At 41.1% G+C, this 18,288-nt stretch overlaps 2 protein-coding genes across 2 annotated transcripts; both read left to right on the top strand.

The window, feature by feature from the left end:
- The first annotated feature begins 892 nt into the window (after nt 1-892).
- LOC116724492 (F-box only protein 41-like) lies at nt 893-13,316 on the top strand. The gene is made up of 17 exons (XM_032570228.1): nt 893-1,116; nt 3,443-3,611; nt 4,253-4,744; nt 5,137-5,216; nt 6,358-6,430; nt 7,670-7,885; nt 8,320-8,384; nt 8,457-8,603; nt 8,977-9,131; nt 9,224-9,447; nt 9,801-9,916; nt 10,153-10,305; nt 10,385-10,480; nt 10,975-11,093; nt 11,274-11,432; nt 11,505-11,620; nt 12,028-13,316. Exons 2-17 carry the CDS (start codon nt 3,465-3,467, stop codon nt 12,088-12,090), a joined length of 2,421 nt encoding a protein of 806 aa, XP_032426119.1. The 5' UTR covers nt 893-1,116; nt 3,443-3,464; the 3' UTR covers nt 12,091-13,316.
- A 105-nt stretch (nt 13,317-13,421) lies between these two features.
- LOC116724577 (ceramide-1-phosphate transfer protein-like) lies at nt 13,422-17,694 on the top strand. The gene is made up of 6 exons (XM_032570344.1): nt 13,422-14,471; nt 14,980-15,044; nt 15,163-15,347; nt 15,824-15,983; nt 16,060-16,256; nt 17,102-17,694. Exons 1-6 carry the CDS (start codon nt 14,378-14,380, stop codon nt 17,328-17,330), a joined length of 930 nt encoding a protein of 309 aa, XP_032426235.1. The 5' UTR covers nt 13,422-14,377; the 3' UTR covers nt 17,331-17,694.
- The last annotated feature ends 594 nt before the right edge of the window (nt 17,695-18,288 follow it).

The following is an 18,288-nucleotide window of genomic DNA, read 5'->3' as shown; positions in this document are numbered from 1 at the left end:
CCATGAAACAAAAACCTCTTATATTTCCTATACAAAAAAACATAGAGGGACCAAACTTTCAGTGATTGATCGGCATCGGGTGTCCTAAAATACCCTGCAGTGAAATTTTTTTTTTACGTAGGCCACGCCCCTGAGAGCAGGAAGTGTAATGTTTTACTGTGAACGGTCGCTATCTTAGCCCTTTGACCTAATCAACATGAAACTGTGTCCTGAGACAGAAGACATGTTGGTGTGTTGTGGATTCCAACCCCGACCGGCTGCGATGAAGCAGGTGGGCGTGGCGGCGTTGCGAACGCCGTCGAATTTCGTTTGGCTCTGAATTCCACAGTTTCGGGGTGAGCTGCTCCAAACTCACTAGGATGGATCCTTATCGACCCGCCAACAGGAATCCATAGCGACATTTGGGGGGCGTGGCCTAATTTCTCTACAATTTCAGTCAGTTTTCATGGATAACAGAGAAGTGAATACAGCAGATAAACATGGAAAATCCTGGAAACAGTAGTGAGAGTTTTAACAAACTCATTGCACAAAATTTCACTCCTGAAGAAACAAAGTTTGTTTAAACTTAAAAATGAATTTTTGGACGTGATTCTAAAGCCAATTTTCTGAACACAATAATTCTTCACTCAGTAAAACTTCAAGAAGTCAGACAGTCATCTGACTTTTATCCAGCTGGAAACATCTGGAGATTTTATTATTATTAAACAATAATTACAAAACAAATTGACATAAAATTAGGACACAACATTATTTATTATTCTTATTATTATTATTATTATTATTACTACTACTACAACAACATTAATGATAATAATAAAACCGGGGAAAACACTGAAAACGCTGAAACAAGCCTGATTTATCAGAAGTGACACGTCACGCGGCTCCTACGTCATCAGGAGCACGCGGCGGCTGCTCGCTGTGACGGTGCGCGCGGGGCGGTGGTGCATCCGGTTCTGTTTTGATCCATCCTGCAGCTCCGAGAGCCGCTGCCGGTACCGGACGGTCCGAAAAAGCCCAAACGACCAAGAGCAGGAAACCATGGCAACGGGTTCGGTAGAAAAGGAGGCGAGGAGGGAGTGACGCAGCGACGGACCAGCAGCTGATCAATAATCAGAGGTATCGATTGCTGTTAACTTGGGGGATCAGTTCCCAACTTTAATGTCCCTGAGGGGAGAAAGTTTCTGTAAATTAACTTCATGTTCCAGTCAATCAATCAGTGATCAATCAATCGATCAATCAGCTGAAGATTTTCCTCCAAACTTTGAGTCATTTCAGTTTAAATCTCATTAAATTAACTATTGATATAAATATTGCAATAAAATGTTATGTTGTAACTAAAAAGATAATAATCATCCATATTTAACGGAGTAATTTGTTTATTAAAGCTGAAATTTGCCTGAAATCCTGGAATTAAGTTGAAATGATTCTGAGGAAAATGAAGTTTTATGGATCCGTTTATAAAATTACAGCGAAAAATTAACAATAATTTAGATTATTGTCATAAGAGTCACATTTTCACCATGTTATTAATTTATTTAAACTCATATTTATTCCAAACTGTGAATTTATTTTCACAATTTCAAACTAAATATTTAGTATCAAAGTTAATATTTACCTAAACTAAACATTTAGTTAACAAACCAAATACTTTGCACCAAACTTGATATTTGTTTAGCAAACTAAATATTTATCTAAATTTATAGCACCAAGCCAGATATTTAGCTTTAAACTAGATATAAATTTAAAACTAAACATTTTAAGCTAAATATTGTTCTACCTCAGTTTCTCTAGGTTGGTGTTTAGTTTGTAACGTCGACATTTATGAATCACTAAGTTGGTGAAAATATCACGCAGAAAAATTAATAAGCATTTTGTCTTTATGACGAACTAAATAACCCAAAATATTGCTGTTAATTTTTGACTGAGCAACAAACTCCCTGTAGTTCGACCCTCAGATGGAGCCATTTAGTTCTGGACCTCATGCCGACCGGTTGGTGGTGGAAATGAGAAATTTACTGGATCCAGATCCAGTCTGAGATTCTGGATCAGTGGTGACATCATGACGGTACTGAAGAATCTGCAGAAACCCAGTGGACCGGCTTCAGAGAACTGGGAAATATAGCATCTAGTCGGAGCCCTCTGGGGATTCTGGGAGCTTCTGCTCAGACAGAACCGGACAGAACCACACAGAACCGGACAGAACCAGACAGAATACGGGTCAACCGTATAATAATGAATGGAGGTGGAATAGATGTTTCCTCCAGGCTCTTTAGAAGGTAAAATGGTGCCGTTTATATTTAATTTATTCATTTTATTCAAATCATTGCATTAATAAACAACAGAATATGGCAAGACCATTCGAGCAATAATAAACCCAGAAATAAACACGAAGAAACACAAAATACAACTCAAACATCTGTTGATCAGGACAGAAATAGAATCATAGAGTTATCCATAAACTTTTATAATGACTAAAAATAGACCAGAATTTAATCTGGACCTGAAAATATAGAAAGATTTACATAAAAATGTAGGAAATATTGGCCACAAAAATCAAACTGCTTTTTGTGGTTTATTGATGAATGTAGGAATGAAAAATAATAATAAATAATTATCAAAAATATTTCTGCATTTTAATTATTTATATATTTTTTAGTATATCTTGCCTGTAATTTTAACTATTTTGTCCCAAGTGTGTGAAACGGCAGGGTGGACCTAGCCCCGCCTTCGAGACGGAGCTCCTCCCCCACTCAGCTCCTTCAGACTAGCCAGCAGCAATTAGCAAACACCTGGTGGAGCTGCTGAGCTACTGCAGTGAAACGCTGCTAAAAGGAGCCATGTTGGGATGACTTCCTGAAGGCGGAGCTTCAGACAGAGCTGGAGTTTTTAAAGAGACAGAGGCATCAAATTACAAAGTCAAATTTCTTTTAAGTAATATTTCATATAGATAGATATTTATAAAAACTGAAGGTAACAAATTTCTATAAAATGTCACTCTGTGCCTGGAAAACACATAAAAAACCTAATTTCTGGGACAGCTGTAATAATTATAGCAAATAAAAGCATTAAACTCATTTTGTAGAGCATCTTTAAATTAAGAATGATGATGTTTTTTTGATTTTCTAATGTAAGGAAACCTTAAAATGACCCAGAATGTGTAGAAATACAGAGTGACAGTGAATAAAAGTGAGTCTGTGATGAGCTGGAGGGATGTGGCGGCTCAGCCTCCAGCCCAGACGCTCCTTTATTCCTGCTCATCCATGCGTGCTGACGCTGCTCTGCCCGCGCGGCCATCAGCGTGGAAGACGCCGCTCCGCCGCGCCGTGATCCCGGCAGGAACCCACTCCCACTCAGGCCTCCCAACCTCCAGCATCCTCTCTGATCCGTCAGTAATCAATACCAGCAGCTCGGAGTGCCTGACCCAGTTTTCCTCCGGCTCCAGGTCCCGCTGCTCCTCGGTGATCATGTCTTCCTCCTCCTCCTCCTCTTCCTCGCCGCTGCCCTACTTCTGCCCCCGCTGCGGCGACCGGAGCCGCTTCCCGTCCGTGGCTGAGCTCCGGGCTCACCTGGTCAGCAGACACACCTACGAGACCCTGCTGGTGCTGTCGCAGGTGAGTCCGCCGCTGCTGCGTTAATAAATTCAACCTAAAACTGGAAAAAATGGGTTATTATACACTGTAAAACAAAACAAGTGGAGCTTACTGTAAGAAAATGTAAGTAAACTCTTTGCTTCAGAACTTAAAACTGTCACAACAAATCAATTAAATGTGTGATAAATTAACATTTGTTATAAATGTTGGATTTGCATGATTTATAATTTTTCTCTCTTCTCTCTTTAAGTACATTTTCAAACTGAAAGTTTAGAAAAACAGCCAAGTAAATTAGCCTTAAACACTAATAGCGGATTAGCAAATTAACGGAAGTGTGTCGCTGCAATAAGCATGTTTTTATATTTTCTCTCTAAACCAAAAACTGGATGAATAAATGCTTTTTATTTTTACTGGAGTAAAAATATTTTAAACTAGTTTCTCTTACTTGAGTATAAATGTGGAGAACTTTGATCTTCTGGCCTTATTTTTATTCATGTTTTCAGTATTTTATGATATTTCTGATGTTGTTTACAGAAAAACTGTTTAAGAGAGATTTAGTTTGAAGGGTCGGGGATTCTACATTTGTAGAACATGTTGATATATTTTTACTGTTTAGTTTGTTTAAACTCGTCATTTAGCCGTAATTTGTGGTTCTGGTCCAGGCCCGGCTCAGGCGTTCTGGACCTGCTCTCCTGCCTCTTCCTGGACCAGCAGCGACCCAAAGCGAAGCGTCTCCTCTGAACATGGAGGCCCAGGGTTTCCCCCTGCCGCTGGCCTGCCTGGACCTCGCCTCCTCCTCGGCCTCCGTCCAGCTGCTCCGGGGAATCTTCGGCCCACCGGACCGGGCCCGGTCCGGGCAGGAGCCCTGCACCGCTCTGGCCCGGCCCGGCTCTCTGGTTCCGGGGGCTTCGGGCGTCCTGGACCTCAGGCTGACGGTGGACATCGGCCTGGAGGAGCGGCTGGGACTTGGACTGGACCGGAAAATCGCCCGGACGTTTGCAGAGGTGGAGGAGAAGGTGAACCGGCGCGTCGGGCGGCTGAGGGCGGAGCTACAGAGGAGGGAGGCGGAGCTTGAGAGGAAGAGGAGAGAGAGGGAGAAACTGTGGAGGGAGAAGAAGGAGGTGGAGGAGAAGGCGGCGTACCTGTCCAGACAGGTGGGTGGAGGCTTTTTGTTTTAAATAAAGATTTTGGTGAAAACAACGAGAGACAGGAAACAAAACTGCTGCTTAAACATTCTAAATTCCTTTCAAAATAAAATCGAGAATAAAATTGTCTAACTGCAGAGGTTGAACTTTATTCAACTGAAAGTTAAAAACAGTAAACCAGCACTTAAAATGTAACCAGAAAAAATTATTTAGAGGGCAATAAACATGCTAAACATTTTCAAAGTTAGCAAAAGCTCTAAGGCGGTACGCTAACAGTTAGCTCTGCTGTTAGCGGATTAGTTCCTGTTAAAATCATTCAGGCATTAAATTAATTATGTAATCTTTTTTTCTAAACCATATTTGGTTCCTGTTCAGTTAATATTGTAGTTTTCTGCTTGCAGGTTTCGGCCGCCATGGAGATGATGGAGCGTCTGAAGACCAACCTGGCAGCGACAGAGGCAGAGCTGAGTGAGCGACAGCAGTCAGTATCCTGCAGGCTTTTCTTTTCTTTTGGTGGGGTTACGCTTTGTTTGTTTGTTTTCCATCTCATCAAAGAGTCTAACAAACTGCTGATGTCTCACTCTGCAGCTTTTCCTGAAAACAGACAGAATGTAAACAACAGAAGCTAAAAATACCCAGCCTGAGGCTTCGGCTTGAACGCCTCACTGTGTAAATGTGGGCAGATTGGTTTAATCCAGCAGCTTGAATATGCATCATGTGGTTTTAAACAATGAAAGCCCAAAGCGGTTAATGAAGGTCAGGTTATTTCCTGGACTAAAGAGCAGCAAACAGCCGAGTGGCTGTCATGGAGGACACGCCATGTTGGGTTTGCATCACTCTGACACGCTTTGCTGCGCGGCTTCCTGTGATGATGGATGCAGGACGACAGCAAGACTCAGCAGCCCTGAGGCTGCGTCTGAGGTCAAACCAGTGGCTCCAGTTTCCTCCCAGTGGCTCCAGTTTCCTCCCAGTGGTTCCAGTTTCCTCCCAGTGGCTCCAGTTTCCTCCCAGTGGTTTCATTAACATCAGCTTCACTCATCACTGATTCTTCAAATGCTGCTCTATTCGTGTTACTCAGAGTTGGGTAGTAACTAGTTACAGTTACTTTTGTAACTTTTTGAAAACATGTACTTTTAGGAGTACTTTTACTACGCTGTACTTGAGTAATTTTATTCTGAAGTATTTCTGCTCTTACTTGAGTAAAATTTCTGGATTTTCTACCCACAGAATGAAAAACAAACCAACCAAAATCCACCAGGATCAGGCCGTTTTTTATTAATGTTTCTGAAGTTTCTTATTGATGTTGAAAATAATCTTTTGCCTGTTTTTTTTTTTAACTTATTTGAATTATTATCATTTTGGTCCTTAAAATATCTAAATTTCCACTTAACTTTATATTTTGGTTTGTCTGGTTATGTAATTTCTAAATATTAAATGATTGATAATCTGATCAGTTACTCAGTATTTGAGTCGACTTTATAAATACTTTGTTACTCTTCCTTGAGAACGTTTGGAGATTTAAAGTTTAGATCTAAACTTAGATTTAAATTTAGATTTGGTTGTTATTTTTACATTTTCCTGAATGTTTTCAGCATTTTTGACATTTTTGACGTGGTTTCCAGGGAGATGGCGGACATCGAGCTGTTTCTGAGACGGACGGCAGAAAAAGAAGCCGAGGCCAAATCCAGACTGCAGGTGACGACGACTGGGAGAGTTTAACACCCTGGTTAGATTAGATTAGAACAGATCAGATCAGATCAGATCAGATCAGGTTAGATTAGAACAGATCAGATCAGATCAGGTTAGATTAGATTAGATTAGATTAGATCAGATCAGATCAGATTAGATTAGATTAGATTAGATGTGCTAAATGCAGGGTCTTTTCCTCACCAACATTCACATTCGTCTCTATATGATGTTCAGATCAGACGACTGAAGAATCTGCTGTTTCTGTTTTTGTAGTTATTAGAGCTGCAGCTAATAATTATTTTAGAAATCGATTAATCAGACGATAAATATCGGCCCACTCTGCAGATTTCTCATTTAACCACTTCAGCTCATTTTGTGTTATTTTAAAATTACATTAAAAAATGCAGTAAATATTCGATGAGTATTTGTTAAAGTTTAATAACATGGAACATCTTTTTACAAGCTCCAGGATTTTGTGATTATTTTGTAATATTTTACAATCAAAATCACTTAATTTTATTTTGCTAATTTTGCGATATTTGCATGACAGTAAATTTGACTCTGCTTGCCATATTGATCACAGACTTTAACTTGACATCAAGTCAGGCAGCAGCGTGTGGAAGTAGGAAATATCGCCCCCTGCAGGTGGGAGCCAGCATCACTTAAACACAAAGTTTAACCGTTTTTATTTCTTTTACTAAACTCATGAAAAAATGTGACGTTCTGTTGATTCTGAGTGGATTTCTGTGAAAACTGATTGATGCATAATGAAAGCTGCTTTGATTTTATTGATAAAATAATATTTAAGCTTATTAAAGATTTTATTTAAGCGTCCTGACGCCTATGGGCCACATAAAAATATATGGCGGGCCAGATTTGGCCCCCGGACCTCGAGTTTGTAGTAGTAAGATGGTTTCCACTGAGCGTTTTAATGTATATTAAGGCTTATTTCTAATTTAAAATAAGCAATTATTAGATGTTTTTAGAGGTCTGAAGTATTTGTGGGTTCTAGTTGTTCACAGGAGCTTCTGGTCCCGAATCCCAGCGAATACTGGGTGACAAATGTCTGAAATCTTTTTACAGTGTTGTTTTTTTTGTTTATTTGAAAGGAAAATAACTTGGAGGAACTTGTAAGGTTTGTTTTGCACCTTTAAGGTTAAATAATTTCAGATAAGAAACAGATAAAGTGCATTAAAACCCTGAAATTAGCAGAAGATTCCCTTCAGTCGTCTGTGTTCATGGCAGGTTTTCATCGAGACGCTGCTGGAGCGAGCGGACCGAGCAGAACGGCAGCTGCTGCTGCTCAGCGACAACCACGTCACACACAACAGGTTCCAGTACGGCGAGCCGTACTCACCCTCAGAGCTCTACTCACCTGAACCCGGACGGGCCGGACGCAGCCTGGACGGCAGCGCCGATGACATCATCACCAACAAGATGCAGGAAAGCCTCGGCAACAGGGTGGGAGACGCTAAAAGTTCTGGTTTTACTGGGACCACACAGAAAATACACTGAAAAAACACCAAATATTTACAATCATCTTTAGTGCAAATATCTTAATAAACCTGAAATAAGACAAACTAACTTACTGGTCACTTTTCAGCAAGATGTAAGAGTTTGTTTTAAATCAATAATTCCTTAATATTGATTAAAATATTGTTCCATTGGCAGATTATTTCACTTATAACAAGACACTTTTCTCATGTTATAAGTGAAATAATCACCAGTTTTCCATCAATATTAAGGAATTATAGACCTAAAACAAGCTGCTACATCTTACTGAACATTTACTGCCAAGTTAGTTTTGTCTTATTTAAAGTGGACTAAGATATTTTCACTAGAAACTAGAAATACTTGATAATATTTTGTGACTTTTTGTGACCTTTCTGCTTCAGAGAAGCTACAGCGTCTCCAGTTCCTACAGACTGGGAGAGCCGACACACAACCAGTATCATTACAGGTAAAATCCTGTCTTTATGTCTTTGACAGAATTTCAGCTAATTTCTTAAAATGGTGAGTTTGTGTTTTTCAGTGGCCTGAGTGATCAGATGCGGACCTTGTCTCTGGGTTCGGGGGGCTGGGACTGTGAGGGAGGACTGGTCCACTTCCACCCGTCTCACTGCGCCGCACACTGGACTCCACCGGGCAGAGAGGGATTCAGGCGGAGGGACAGAGTCTGGTACGAGGAAAACCTACAGAAAACCTCCAGAAAACTCTCAGAAAATCCTCAGAAAACTTTCATAAAACCTCCAGAAAACCCTCAGAAAACCCTCAGTAAACTTTCAGTAAACTTTCAGAAAACCTTCAGAAAACCTTCAGAAAACTTTCAGAAGTGTCTCCGTGAGGCAAAGCAGAGCAAGAAAAACAGAAGAAACTGAAAAAGTGAAGATTTTATTATTGATAATGGATCATGATCATTAATTTCCCAAAGCATTCAGACTCCAAACGTTTCCAGAAACCATTATTGTTTAGTGCTGTAACAACAACGTGGCATTTTAACGAGTGTGCGGACTTCAGAGAATCAGAATGATTTCCTCCTTCTGTGTTTCCAGGGTCAGTGAGGAAGGATGGGGAAGAACCTGGAACAAAAGAAACATTCGTCACCATAGCACTGAGGAAGAGGAGGAGGAGGAAGAGGAGGAAGGCCTGTGGAGCAGCGCTGAGATGAGGCGCCTTGTTCTGGCCAGGAAGTACACACCTGGATCAGGTACAGACCCTCCTCTGCCTCCTACTTCCTGTTACAGGTGTTGTCTCCTCTTATCTGCTCTTCTTCCTCTTCCTGTTGCCTTCATCACCCAGACACGCCCTCCTCCATTGGCTCCACCCCCTCCCGTTGTCATGCCAACAGGACCCCGGAGGCGGACACCCTGAAGATGAGGGCGGGGCTCTTCTGCGTTTTCCCGTATCTGGATGTTCGCTCGCTGCTGCTGGCGGCTGAGGTGTGCTGTGATTGGCGGTTTGTTGCTAGGCACCCAGCGGTCTGGACTCGCCTCCGACTGGAGAACGCTCGAGTGTCGGCCGAGGTACAGCGGCTTCACTGTCCTCTACACCTTTTGAAATGATTAATTCAGACCTGTTAATAGAAGATATTCTGATAATTTATCAAAGTAATATCAGTGTGTTGCAAAGAACTGGCTAGTTTCCAGTTAGCTAAGTATTTAGCTAACCTTAGCTAATTATTTAGCTAACTTAAGCTAACTATTTAGCTAACCTTAGCTAATTATTTAGCTAACTGCATTCAGGCTCTTTTCTCTCCCAGATGAGGTTTGAAATTCAGACGGTGACTGAATTTCTGAATTTCAGAGTCTGAAGCTGTTTAAATATATATATTTTTTTCCATTGCTGTCTGGATTAAATCGTTATTTTGTGTGTTTAGTTCTTGCAGACTCTTTCTCAGTGGTGTACTCAAACTCAGTCTGTCATCCTCAACAACCTGAAGCCGCGAAGCCGCCGGCCTGACGAGACGCGAGAGGATTATCACAAAAACACTCGGTATCACACACACACACACACACACACACACACACACCCCCACACACACACACACACACACACACACACAGCGGCAGCTCAGAGGGATTAACACTCAGAGAAAGTTTAAACATATTCTTATCTCTTAGTAAGTTGAAGAATGTGCACGTTGCCATGGAAACGGTTTGAGTCCGTCTGTTTCCTGAGTTCAGACCATTTAAAGGTCTGAAGGTGTGCTGACCTGCTGTGTGTCTCAGGGGCAGCGTGGAGCCGGGCGTGGAGGCGCTGCTGCGGTCAGCAGGGGGCAGTCTGCTCCACCTCTCCGTCTCCCAGTGTCCCCACATCCTCACCGACAGGACGCTGTGGATGGCCAGCTGTTACTGCAGGAACCTGCAGAGGCTCACGTACAGGTGGGACTGAGGAGGCTCCACCTGCTCCATGGCTCACCTGGCGGTCTGAGTGTTCACCTGAGTGTCTCTCTACCTGCAGGAGCTCCTCAGATCCGGTCGGTCAGGAGGTTCTGTGGGCTCTGGGCGCTGGCTGCAGGAACATCAGCAGCCTGCAGGTCGCGCCGGCGCATCCCAGGTGAGTCAGTCAGCTCATAGCTACTTCAGAGGGAATAGAAAGTAAATCTGAAATATAAAAACATTTGTTATTATGTTTACTTTTGCTTAGCTTTTTCAATAAAAGTAATTTATTAACTGGTTTATAAATTACTAACCACAGTTACACAGCTGCTAGTGCGCTAACAGACGACGTTTGTGTTGAAGTTTTGGTTAGCTTCATAGCTTCCACTAATTACTATGCTAATTAGCATAGCTTTTATTAATTACTAAGTTGGTGTAGCACTTTAGCGATAGCTTCTGCTAAATACCCTGTTGCTAAAGAGCTTAGCGATAGTGGAACTGTTTATGATGAGTGCTTTAGGATTAGCAATGCTAACTAAAAAGCTAGATTACTTAGAATAATTATGTAAACAGTGTCTATGAAAAGTTAGAAAAAGTTATATTTAATGCATAAAATGTGATTTTATGAAATCTTTTATCTCATATTCTTGTTTTCTGGTTTTCTGGTTTTAGCCAACAGCCGACTCGGTTCGGAAACCGGTGCTTGCAGACGATTGGTCGATGTTGGCCACACCTCCGTTGTCTCAGTGTGGGCGGAGCTGGCTGCAACACTCAGGGATTGGTTACTGTTGGTAAATAAAAAGACGACATTTTCATGTTGTCTTTAATAAATATTAACAGTTTATTGTAAAATTCACCATGAACACTAATAAAAAATTTACATAAAGAAAAGTATTTTAACATGACATTCCGAGCTTTGCTATAAAACAAAACAAACAAACACTTTTTGCTATTTTTACATTTTCTTGAAGTGCGCAGCTGCACTCACCTGCAGGTGCTGGAGTTGGAGCGCATTCCCGACCTGAGCCTTCAGGTGGCGACAGAGTTCTGCAGAGCCGGACTGAAGAGTCTGCAGATGCTGATCCTGACCCACACGCCGGTCAGCGGCCAGGCCATCCTGCACTTCCACAGTGAGATCCGGTTCTGCTGCTTCCTGTGCTCAGACTGTTTACGGAGGATTAATGTTCTGTCCACCTGCGCAGGTGTGTGCAGCAGCATCAGGTCCATCGTGGTGGACGTTTCTGTGTCGGACTACTTTGAGGAGCCAGATACTCAGGAAGCAAAGCACCTGTTTGGAGAGATTCTCAGTACCCTGAAGGTGAGCTTCACTCAGAGATAATACTGTTAAATTAATCAATAAATCACAGATCAATGTTTTTCTGTTTGATTGTTTTGTTTTCTGCTCATGTTTTAGTTTGATATCCTTCCACAGCAAAACATATCAAGCTGTAGCAATGTAAATCTGTTGGTGGCGCTAATTGTAGGTTAGCGCTTTTGCTGATTTTGAAAATGTTTAGCTTGTTTTAACCATGTGAATGATTTATAGATCGATTTTCTACAAAAACTGTTTCAACAAAATCTTGGATTTTATTAGTTAATTATTGAGCAGATAAAATTCTATTTACGTTTTTATCTTTAAAAAATTACATTTTTTCTGTTTCGAGTTTCTGGCCCTTCGGAGTTTAACGGTCAGTGAGCGTCTCTGCTGTTCTGGTTGTTTCTCAGGTTCTTCAGACCCGACCCGGCCTTTGTGACGCCCTTCAGGTCCGAGCTGAAGGATTCTCCTGACCTCAGCAGCAGTCACACGTTTCTGCTTCCAGGATCCGACCTGACGGTCCTTACCTCCACGTCTGCGTCTAACCATGCAGAAAAGGGCAAATTTATCTCATTTACAGCCAGATCTCATCAAAAATCTACTTCTTACTGTGTTTGATAAAAGAATATATTTATATTTCTTTCACCTATAATGTCATCTAAAACAATATTTGTTTCCTGAACATATTTTCATCAGGCTGGATGGAAACATGGAACAGCGTCAACAGGTTCATTTTATGGCAGCTCAGTTTAATGAACTGATGGAAAACCGCAAGAAAATTTAACTTTTCAGCTTCCAAAATATGAAAATATTTATAAAATATGTAAATTCACACCAAATGTAGATCCACAAGAAAGACAGACAGAGGTACGAATAACTTACATGCAGCTTTAAGTAACTTAGTTGCACAATTTTAATTTAAACTACCCAAATTTAAGACTTAAGTGCACAATTATAGTTTTTTTTACTAAAACAGCAGGACACAGAATCAAAAATACACAGCAGATATTTTAAAAGTAGCATTTCCTAAATACAGGGTTTTATTTTAAACAGGATTAACTTCTTATTTCCTTTTTATGACCAAATGTTTCTAAATACTTGATGAAATTCAGAGGATTTGTTTTAGGAAGTTTTGATCCTGAGGAAAGCCTCCAGTTTCCTCCTTCCAGATGCATGATGGGTAAAATCCCACAGAGGATCGTAGCGTCGTAGTTATGGTAGTTATGGTAGTTATGGTAGTTATTAATCCACTGGATTTTCCCTTTTCTTCCACACTGAAGCCCTTTTAGCACATCTGACCTGAATTAGCTTAGCATCACCTAATTTATGCAAACCTTTTTTGTTTTTACTCTATTTTTATATATTAACTCTGAAAGCACAACTTTCTCCTTTAACATCTTTTATATTAATACTTTTACCTTATAAAACTGAAAACCTGTGTAAACCTGAAAGCCATGATTCTTGTTAGAGAGAGAAAATCCTTCATCTTGTTTCCTGTAGGTTAATTAAAATTTTACCTCAATAAAGAAGCACAGAAACACAGAAGCACAAAAATATCTTTTGCACAAAGTGAAGCGTGTCGAGTTTCGCACCAAAGACGGTGATGCATGAATCAATCAGAGTTGATGGGAAAACTGGTTTGACGTCCTGAAGATGATTTTATGTGAGATTTTACCATCAATAAATTTGTTCCTCATCAGCTTTTTCTCCGTCTCTTTCTCTTGCTACATCTGAACAGGAAGGGGCAAAAATAAATCTTTTCAGGCTTCACATGAAAACAAAATGCTTTTGTGAATTAAAACAGACATTTAAGACTTTTTTAAAACTGTTTGCAGCCATTTTATGCCAGATTGAAGTAACTAAACCGCCTTCAGGTTGTTTCACACAATCTAATCATCAGCAGCCATTTTGCAAATAACTGCTTCTGCTAATGTGCTAACAGAAAGGCTAATCTTTAGCTTAGCACTTTTACAAATATTCTGGTGAATAAAATTAAAAATCTGTGTTGAAGGTTTGGTGATCATCTCAACTGTTACGAAATCTTCAAATACTGTAGTCATGCTCTTATTTTGAAGGGGTGAAAACAGTCTATGAAAACAAGGAAACATAATCTTAAGACATTATAGAACATGCTTATCATTAGCTTCCGCTAAATACTCTGTTAGCATTAGCAGAAGTGTATAATTAATGCTTTGGGTTTTTTTAGTCAGCTGTATTTCAGTATCTATGTACATAGAAACAAAAGGAGATTCTAGTTTTATTTTTCTGTTTTCCTTTATGAGATTAAAGCAACAACGTTTCCATCAGCAGATCCGTTAAAACAATGTTGAATGTTTTATTAAGTTTGTCCACAAGGGGGCGCTGGAGTCTAAGATGCAAACATGTTTCCACTCATTAAAGTCTTCATTAATCAGCCTGTTTACAGAGTTAATAAGGTTAAAAACTTTTAAAGTGTCGCAGTGAGAGAACAGGAGGGTGGAGTTATGCACAGAACAAAATGAGAATTATTTATTTTATCTGATAATCTGGAATTAAAATAATAAAATCACATCCCTGCTTCTCTAAGTCCGTTTGTTTCTGCTCTGAACTCCAGAACGAGAATCTCCCACATTCCCCAGAGCATGACTGCGTGTTTGCTTGAGATAAACCAGGCGAGGAGGACAAAGGTCAAGTTCAAAGGTCACCCAGAGGTGTGTGTTAGTGGCCAGGAAGCATGTGAAGCAGCGACTCGGACTCTGAGGACGACGGTTTGCTGAGTGGATGATGGTTTTCCTCCGGCGGACGGTGCTGCTTCGCTACCTGCTGCTGTCCACCGCCCTCGCCCTCCTCCTCTTCCTCACCTCCTTCTGGCTCCGTAAGTTTCTTCGTCACTCCGGCCGCGCCGCCATGTTGGCTCCGCCTACTGTTAGCGGCATTTAAAGAGACACCGGGTTGTATTCATCTCCAGGTTGAACTCTGCTGCAGAAAGAAACCCTGAGGTCTTACAGGGCCGGCCCAAGCCTTTTTGGGGCCCTAAGCAGGTTTCCATTTGGGGCCCCACATATCAACATGTCAACATCAGATGCTTCATCATTCCAGCTGCTTCTGTGTAGCATACCTGCTACCATTAGCATCATTTGTAATTAGCTTACGTCATACCAGTGTTACTCTGATTTATGATTTTCACCTTTCAAGAGTAGAAAACTAAAAAAAAAGAATTTGGGATTTGAAATATTACTTTAGTGAAACATCGACAAAGTTTCCTGCATGTTTCTAATTGAAACACAGCAGCTGCTTTTCTGACTGGTTTCATTTCCTTGTGAACATCAGATTAGTAAAGCTTATTCCTAGTAACCAGTGATTAATTTTTTTTGTTTGTTCAGCTCAGGGTGAACAGAGAGACTGCGGCTCAGTGTGGCAGCCATGTTTGACGTATTACATCCAGACGGTACGACTAACATATTTACACATGGTGATGGTGAATGAAGTAAAATGAACTACACCAAAAACAAATATAAAGAACATGATTAACGTTTTAGAATAACTGTTAACTAACTTTTTTGTAGCCTCTAGCCCCGCCCATCCTGGATGAGAGGGCGGAGTCAGACGAAGCCCCGCCCCTCGTCAGAGAATGTCCTGGTCAGGTGTTTCAGGCCCGGAAGCTGCTGCAGTTCCTCCGGTCCAGCCTGGCTGAGGACGGCGAGGACGTCCTGCTGGAGCCGTACCTGCTCAGCTGGGACCAGCTGCTCAAGTAAACGAGCTTTACGTGTTTAAAGGTCTGAAGACCAAAACCACAGACAAATTTATATTATAACAACTTATAAAAACAAAACTTTCTTGAATCCTATCAGGTACCTTTCTGTCTGTGTTCTTTCTGGAATGTTCCTGGTACTTTATCAGAACTTAAAGATTTTTGTTGGTTCTTTTAAACTTGAAACTATGAAACTGGAACCATGAATGAAAGCTACTTTCCAAAGAATCAGTTCCCGACGCACAAAGAGGACGGATAGGAGTGTAATATCAAATGTGACGCGTTATGTTGTAACACATGTTGTGTCACTGACACATGGTTGAATTTAGCATTAGCTTCCGCTAAGCACCATGTTATTCCAGGTCTTTAGCATTAGCTGTATGATTAGCACAACTAGCATTTTAGCTAGCAGTGCACACCAATAGCATGAACTTCAGTTAAACCTAAACAAAAGTCTTAATTTTTTCCGTTCTCAGTTTCATGGAGTCTCTGGGAACGATGGTCAGTTTCTTTTCTCAGAAAGTGAGAGAAAAGACCGAACTGATCCGACAGCTCTCCCTGAGACGCAGCTCAGAGTCCAAATCAGCAGCTTCCTCTGGACTACAAACCCCAGCAGCATTCGGATTAAAAACCGGGGTGAGACCTGACGTTCCTGTCTTCACCGTGTCAGAACTGCCTTCAGACACGGTTACTGAGATCACTTCCTGCACAGGTGTATCGATCTGTCCGGTCCATGGTGGAGGCGGAGCTTCAGGCGGGAACTGTCAGCTTCTCCCACCGAACAGACTCAGGCTGCCGGACGCTGCTGCGGCTGCATCGCTCGCTGCTCTGGCTGAAGCTGATGCTGGAGGGTTTGTCTGAGGGTCCAGACGCTGAGGGACGATTCAAAACGCCCGGAGAGCTCAGCAGGTAGCCGACCGTTCCTCAGGACCGTCTAATAAATGATGAAAGGGTCATTTTCAAACAACTTGAAATCGTATATAAAGTTCTCATGTGACGTCACACTTCCGTGAACTTTAGACTGTCACATAGTCAGTTGCTATGGCAACAATAAACTAGCCACAAGCTTAGAACTAGCTATCGTCTCCTTCCCATCTAACTTATAAACAGTTTACATTATAACTTTTACCCAATCACGATGTATGAGTACTATACCCACCTCTGTGTAATACTACGATACATATCGGTGATATTTACTGCAGTACTTACAGGTCAAATAGCAAAATTAGCTTAGCTAACGTAGCTTTTATCTTCTAGCTAAGCCTACATGTTTGTTGCTACATGTACTTATTCTGAACCTTGTTATTCACCTGAACCTTGTTATTCACCTGAACCTTGTTATTCACCTGAAGAGTTCCCACATCCTTCACAAAGGTGCTTAAACTTTGATTGTTTGCAGCCACAGATTTTCAGGTGAAGCTCCTCCATGGGGTTCTCACTCTTCCTGTTCACTAAGTAGTTCATTATATCTTAGTATGAGTTTGGAAGCAGCTTCTCCACATCGTCTGACATGTTTTCCATTCTCCGTCTCATATGGGTCAATCCCAACAGCAGCCATTTTGTTCATGTATCTTTCTCTTGGTTAAGAGTTTCCACATATTTTCTTTCTGTTGGCCTCGAAGCCGTGGATCTGCTATATATTGCGTATGCGCTTACCTACTAAGATGGCGCAGATCACTTCCAGTTCAGGCTTTTAGGAACTATATTTGTATATATTTGTTTTTGTCTCATATTGACTCGTTTCCTTTGCCCAGAGACGCCTATAAGGTGGCGTTGGCCCCCCACCATCCCTGGATGCTCCGCCAGGCCGCAGAGATTGTCTTCCTCGCTCTTCCTGACAGAAAGTACTTCCTGCAGCTGGTGTGTGTGCAGAAACAGGAAGAGGCAACACCCGTGCTGCGCATCATCATCCACGCGCTCTCGGTGGTGCACACGCGGACTCAACGCCTCCTGGCGAAGTACAACATGTTGGAGCTGCCCTGAGGTGGAGACTTCCTGTCGTCACCCAGACAGACAGGAAAACAGCAGCGAGTTCAAATCACTGACTGAACCCTTTGAGTAAAAATATATCCGTTTTTTATTAGAGGTTATTTATATTAGTCATTAAAGGACTAAAACATCACAAGACAAAACATTGTCTCAGTCAATAATTGAGACCAAACAGGAGGAAAACTCGACTCATTAATGGAAACAAGAACAAAAGAAGTTTGTGACACTTTAACAAGTCAAGTCTGTGATTTTCTAAACCTGTAAAGTTTCAGTTTCAGAACCGAAGCAGCTCTGGTGAAAGTCACTGAGGATCATTTCTCTGATAATGGACTTGTGTTAGTTCTGGTTGTAACTCAGCGCTCCGAGGAAACAGAAAACAGTTTCAAATTTTCAAAGGTTCAGTTTGTTCCTGTTAATGATGCAAAATCAGAAAAAATAAAATCCTGGTCCTGATAAACTCTGGTTCCAAAAACCAGACTGCTGGTCCCAAATGAGCTGCCTTACTGTCCCTGACTGTTTTTAAAATAAATCACACAAAGCTGAACATTTCTCATTTACTCACAGGAATGAAAACATATTTCTCAAATCAAAAAGTTTTTGTTTACAACAGAATCAAATCATAAGCAGTTGTGTTTAAATTCAACATGGCGTCACCTGGGCGTCTTATTCTGGTGACTTTCTAACATCAGACGAGTTTCTGCATCTTTAAAATGTGGTAAGAGTGAAATTAAATTTTAGTAAATTAACTTTCCCATATTACAGTCACAAGTTATTTGAGCCTCTTCATCCATCCATCTACTGAATGACTTCTAGCTGAACGTTTGCAGAACCAGATTTAGTCCAGATAGTGGACTTGTGTCGGTTCTGGTTCTGTTACAACTCAGAACTCCATCTGAACAAATATTTCAAAGGTTTAATTTGTTCTTGTTAGAGATAAATCTTCCTCATTTGA

The sequence above is a fragment of the Xiphophorus hellerii genome, chromosome 8 (genome assembly GCF_003331165.1).
Source record: "Xiphophorus hellerii strain 12219 chromosome 8, Xiphophorus_hellerii-4.1, whole genome shotgun sequence".
Lineage (NCBI taxonomy): Eukaryota > Metazoa > Chordata > Actinopteri > Cyprinodontiformes > Poeciliidae > Xiphophorus > Xiphophorus hellerii.
Note: the sequence above shows the minus strand (reverse complement) of the source record. Positions and strands in the feature narration are given on the sequence as shown.

Excerpts from the sequence above, each read along its gene's own strand:
- LOC116724492 (XM_032570228.1), top strand. The coding sequence starts at position 3,465 with ATGTCTTCCTCCTCCTCCTCCTCTTCCTCGCCGCTGCCCTACTTCTGC. Across the intron at positions 5,217-6,357 it reads GAGCTGAGTGAGCGACAGCA|GGAGATGGCGGACATCGAGC; the intron begins GTCAGTATCCTG and ends CGTGGTTTCCAG. Across the intron at positions 8,604-8,976 it reads AGGCGGAGGGACAGAGTCTG|GGTCAGTGAGGAAGGATGGG; the intron begins GTACGAGGAAAA and ends CTGTGTTTCCAG.
- LOC116724577 (XM_032570344.1), top strand. The coding sequence starts at position 14,378 with ATGATGGTTTTCCTCCGGCGGACGGTGCTGCTTCGCTACCTGCTGCTG. Across the intron at positions 15,348-15,823 it reads AGCTGGGACCAGCTGCTCAA|TTTCATGGAGTCTCTGGGAA; the intron begins GTAAACGAGCTT and ends TTCCGTTCTCAG. Across the intron at positions 16,257-17,101 it reads ACGCCCGGAGAGCTCAGCAG|AGACGCCTATAAGGTGGCGT; the intron begins GTAGCCGACCGT and ends TCCTTTGCCCAG.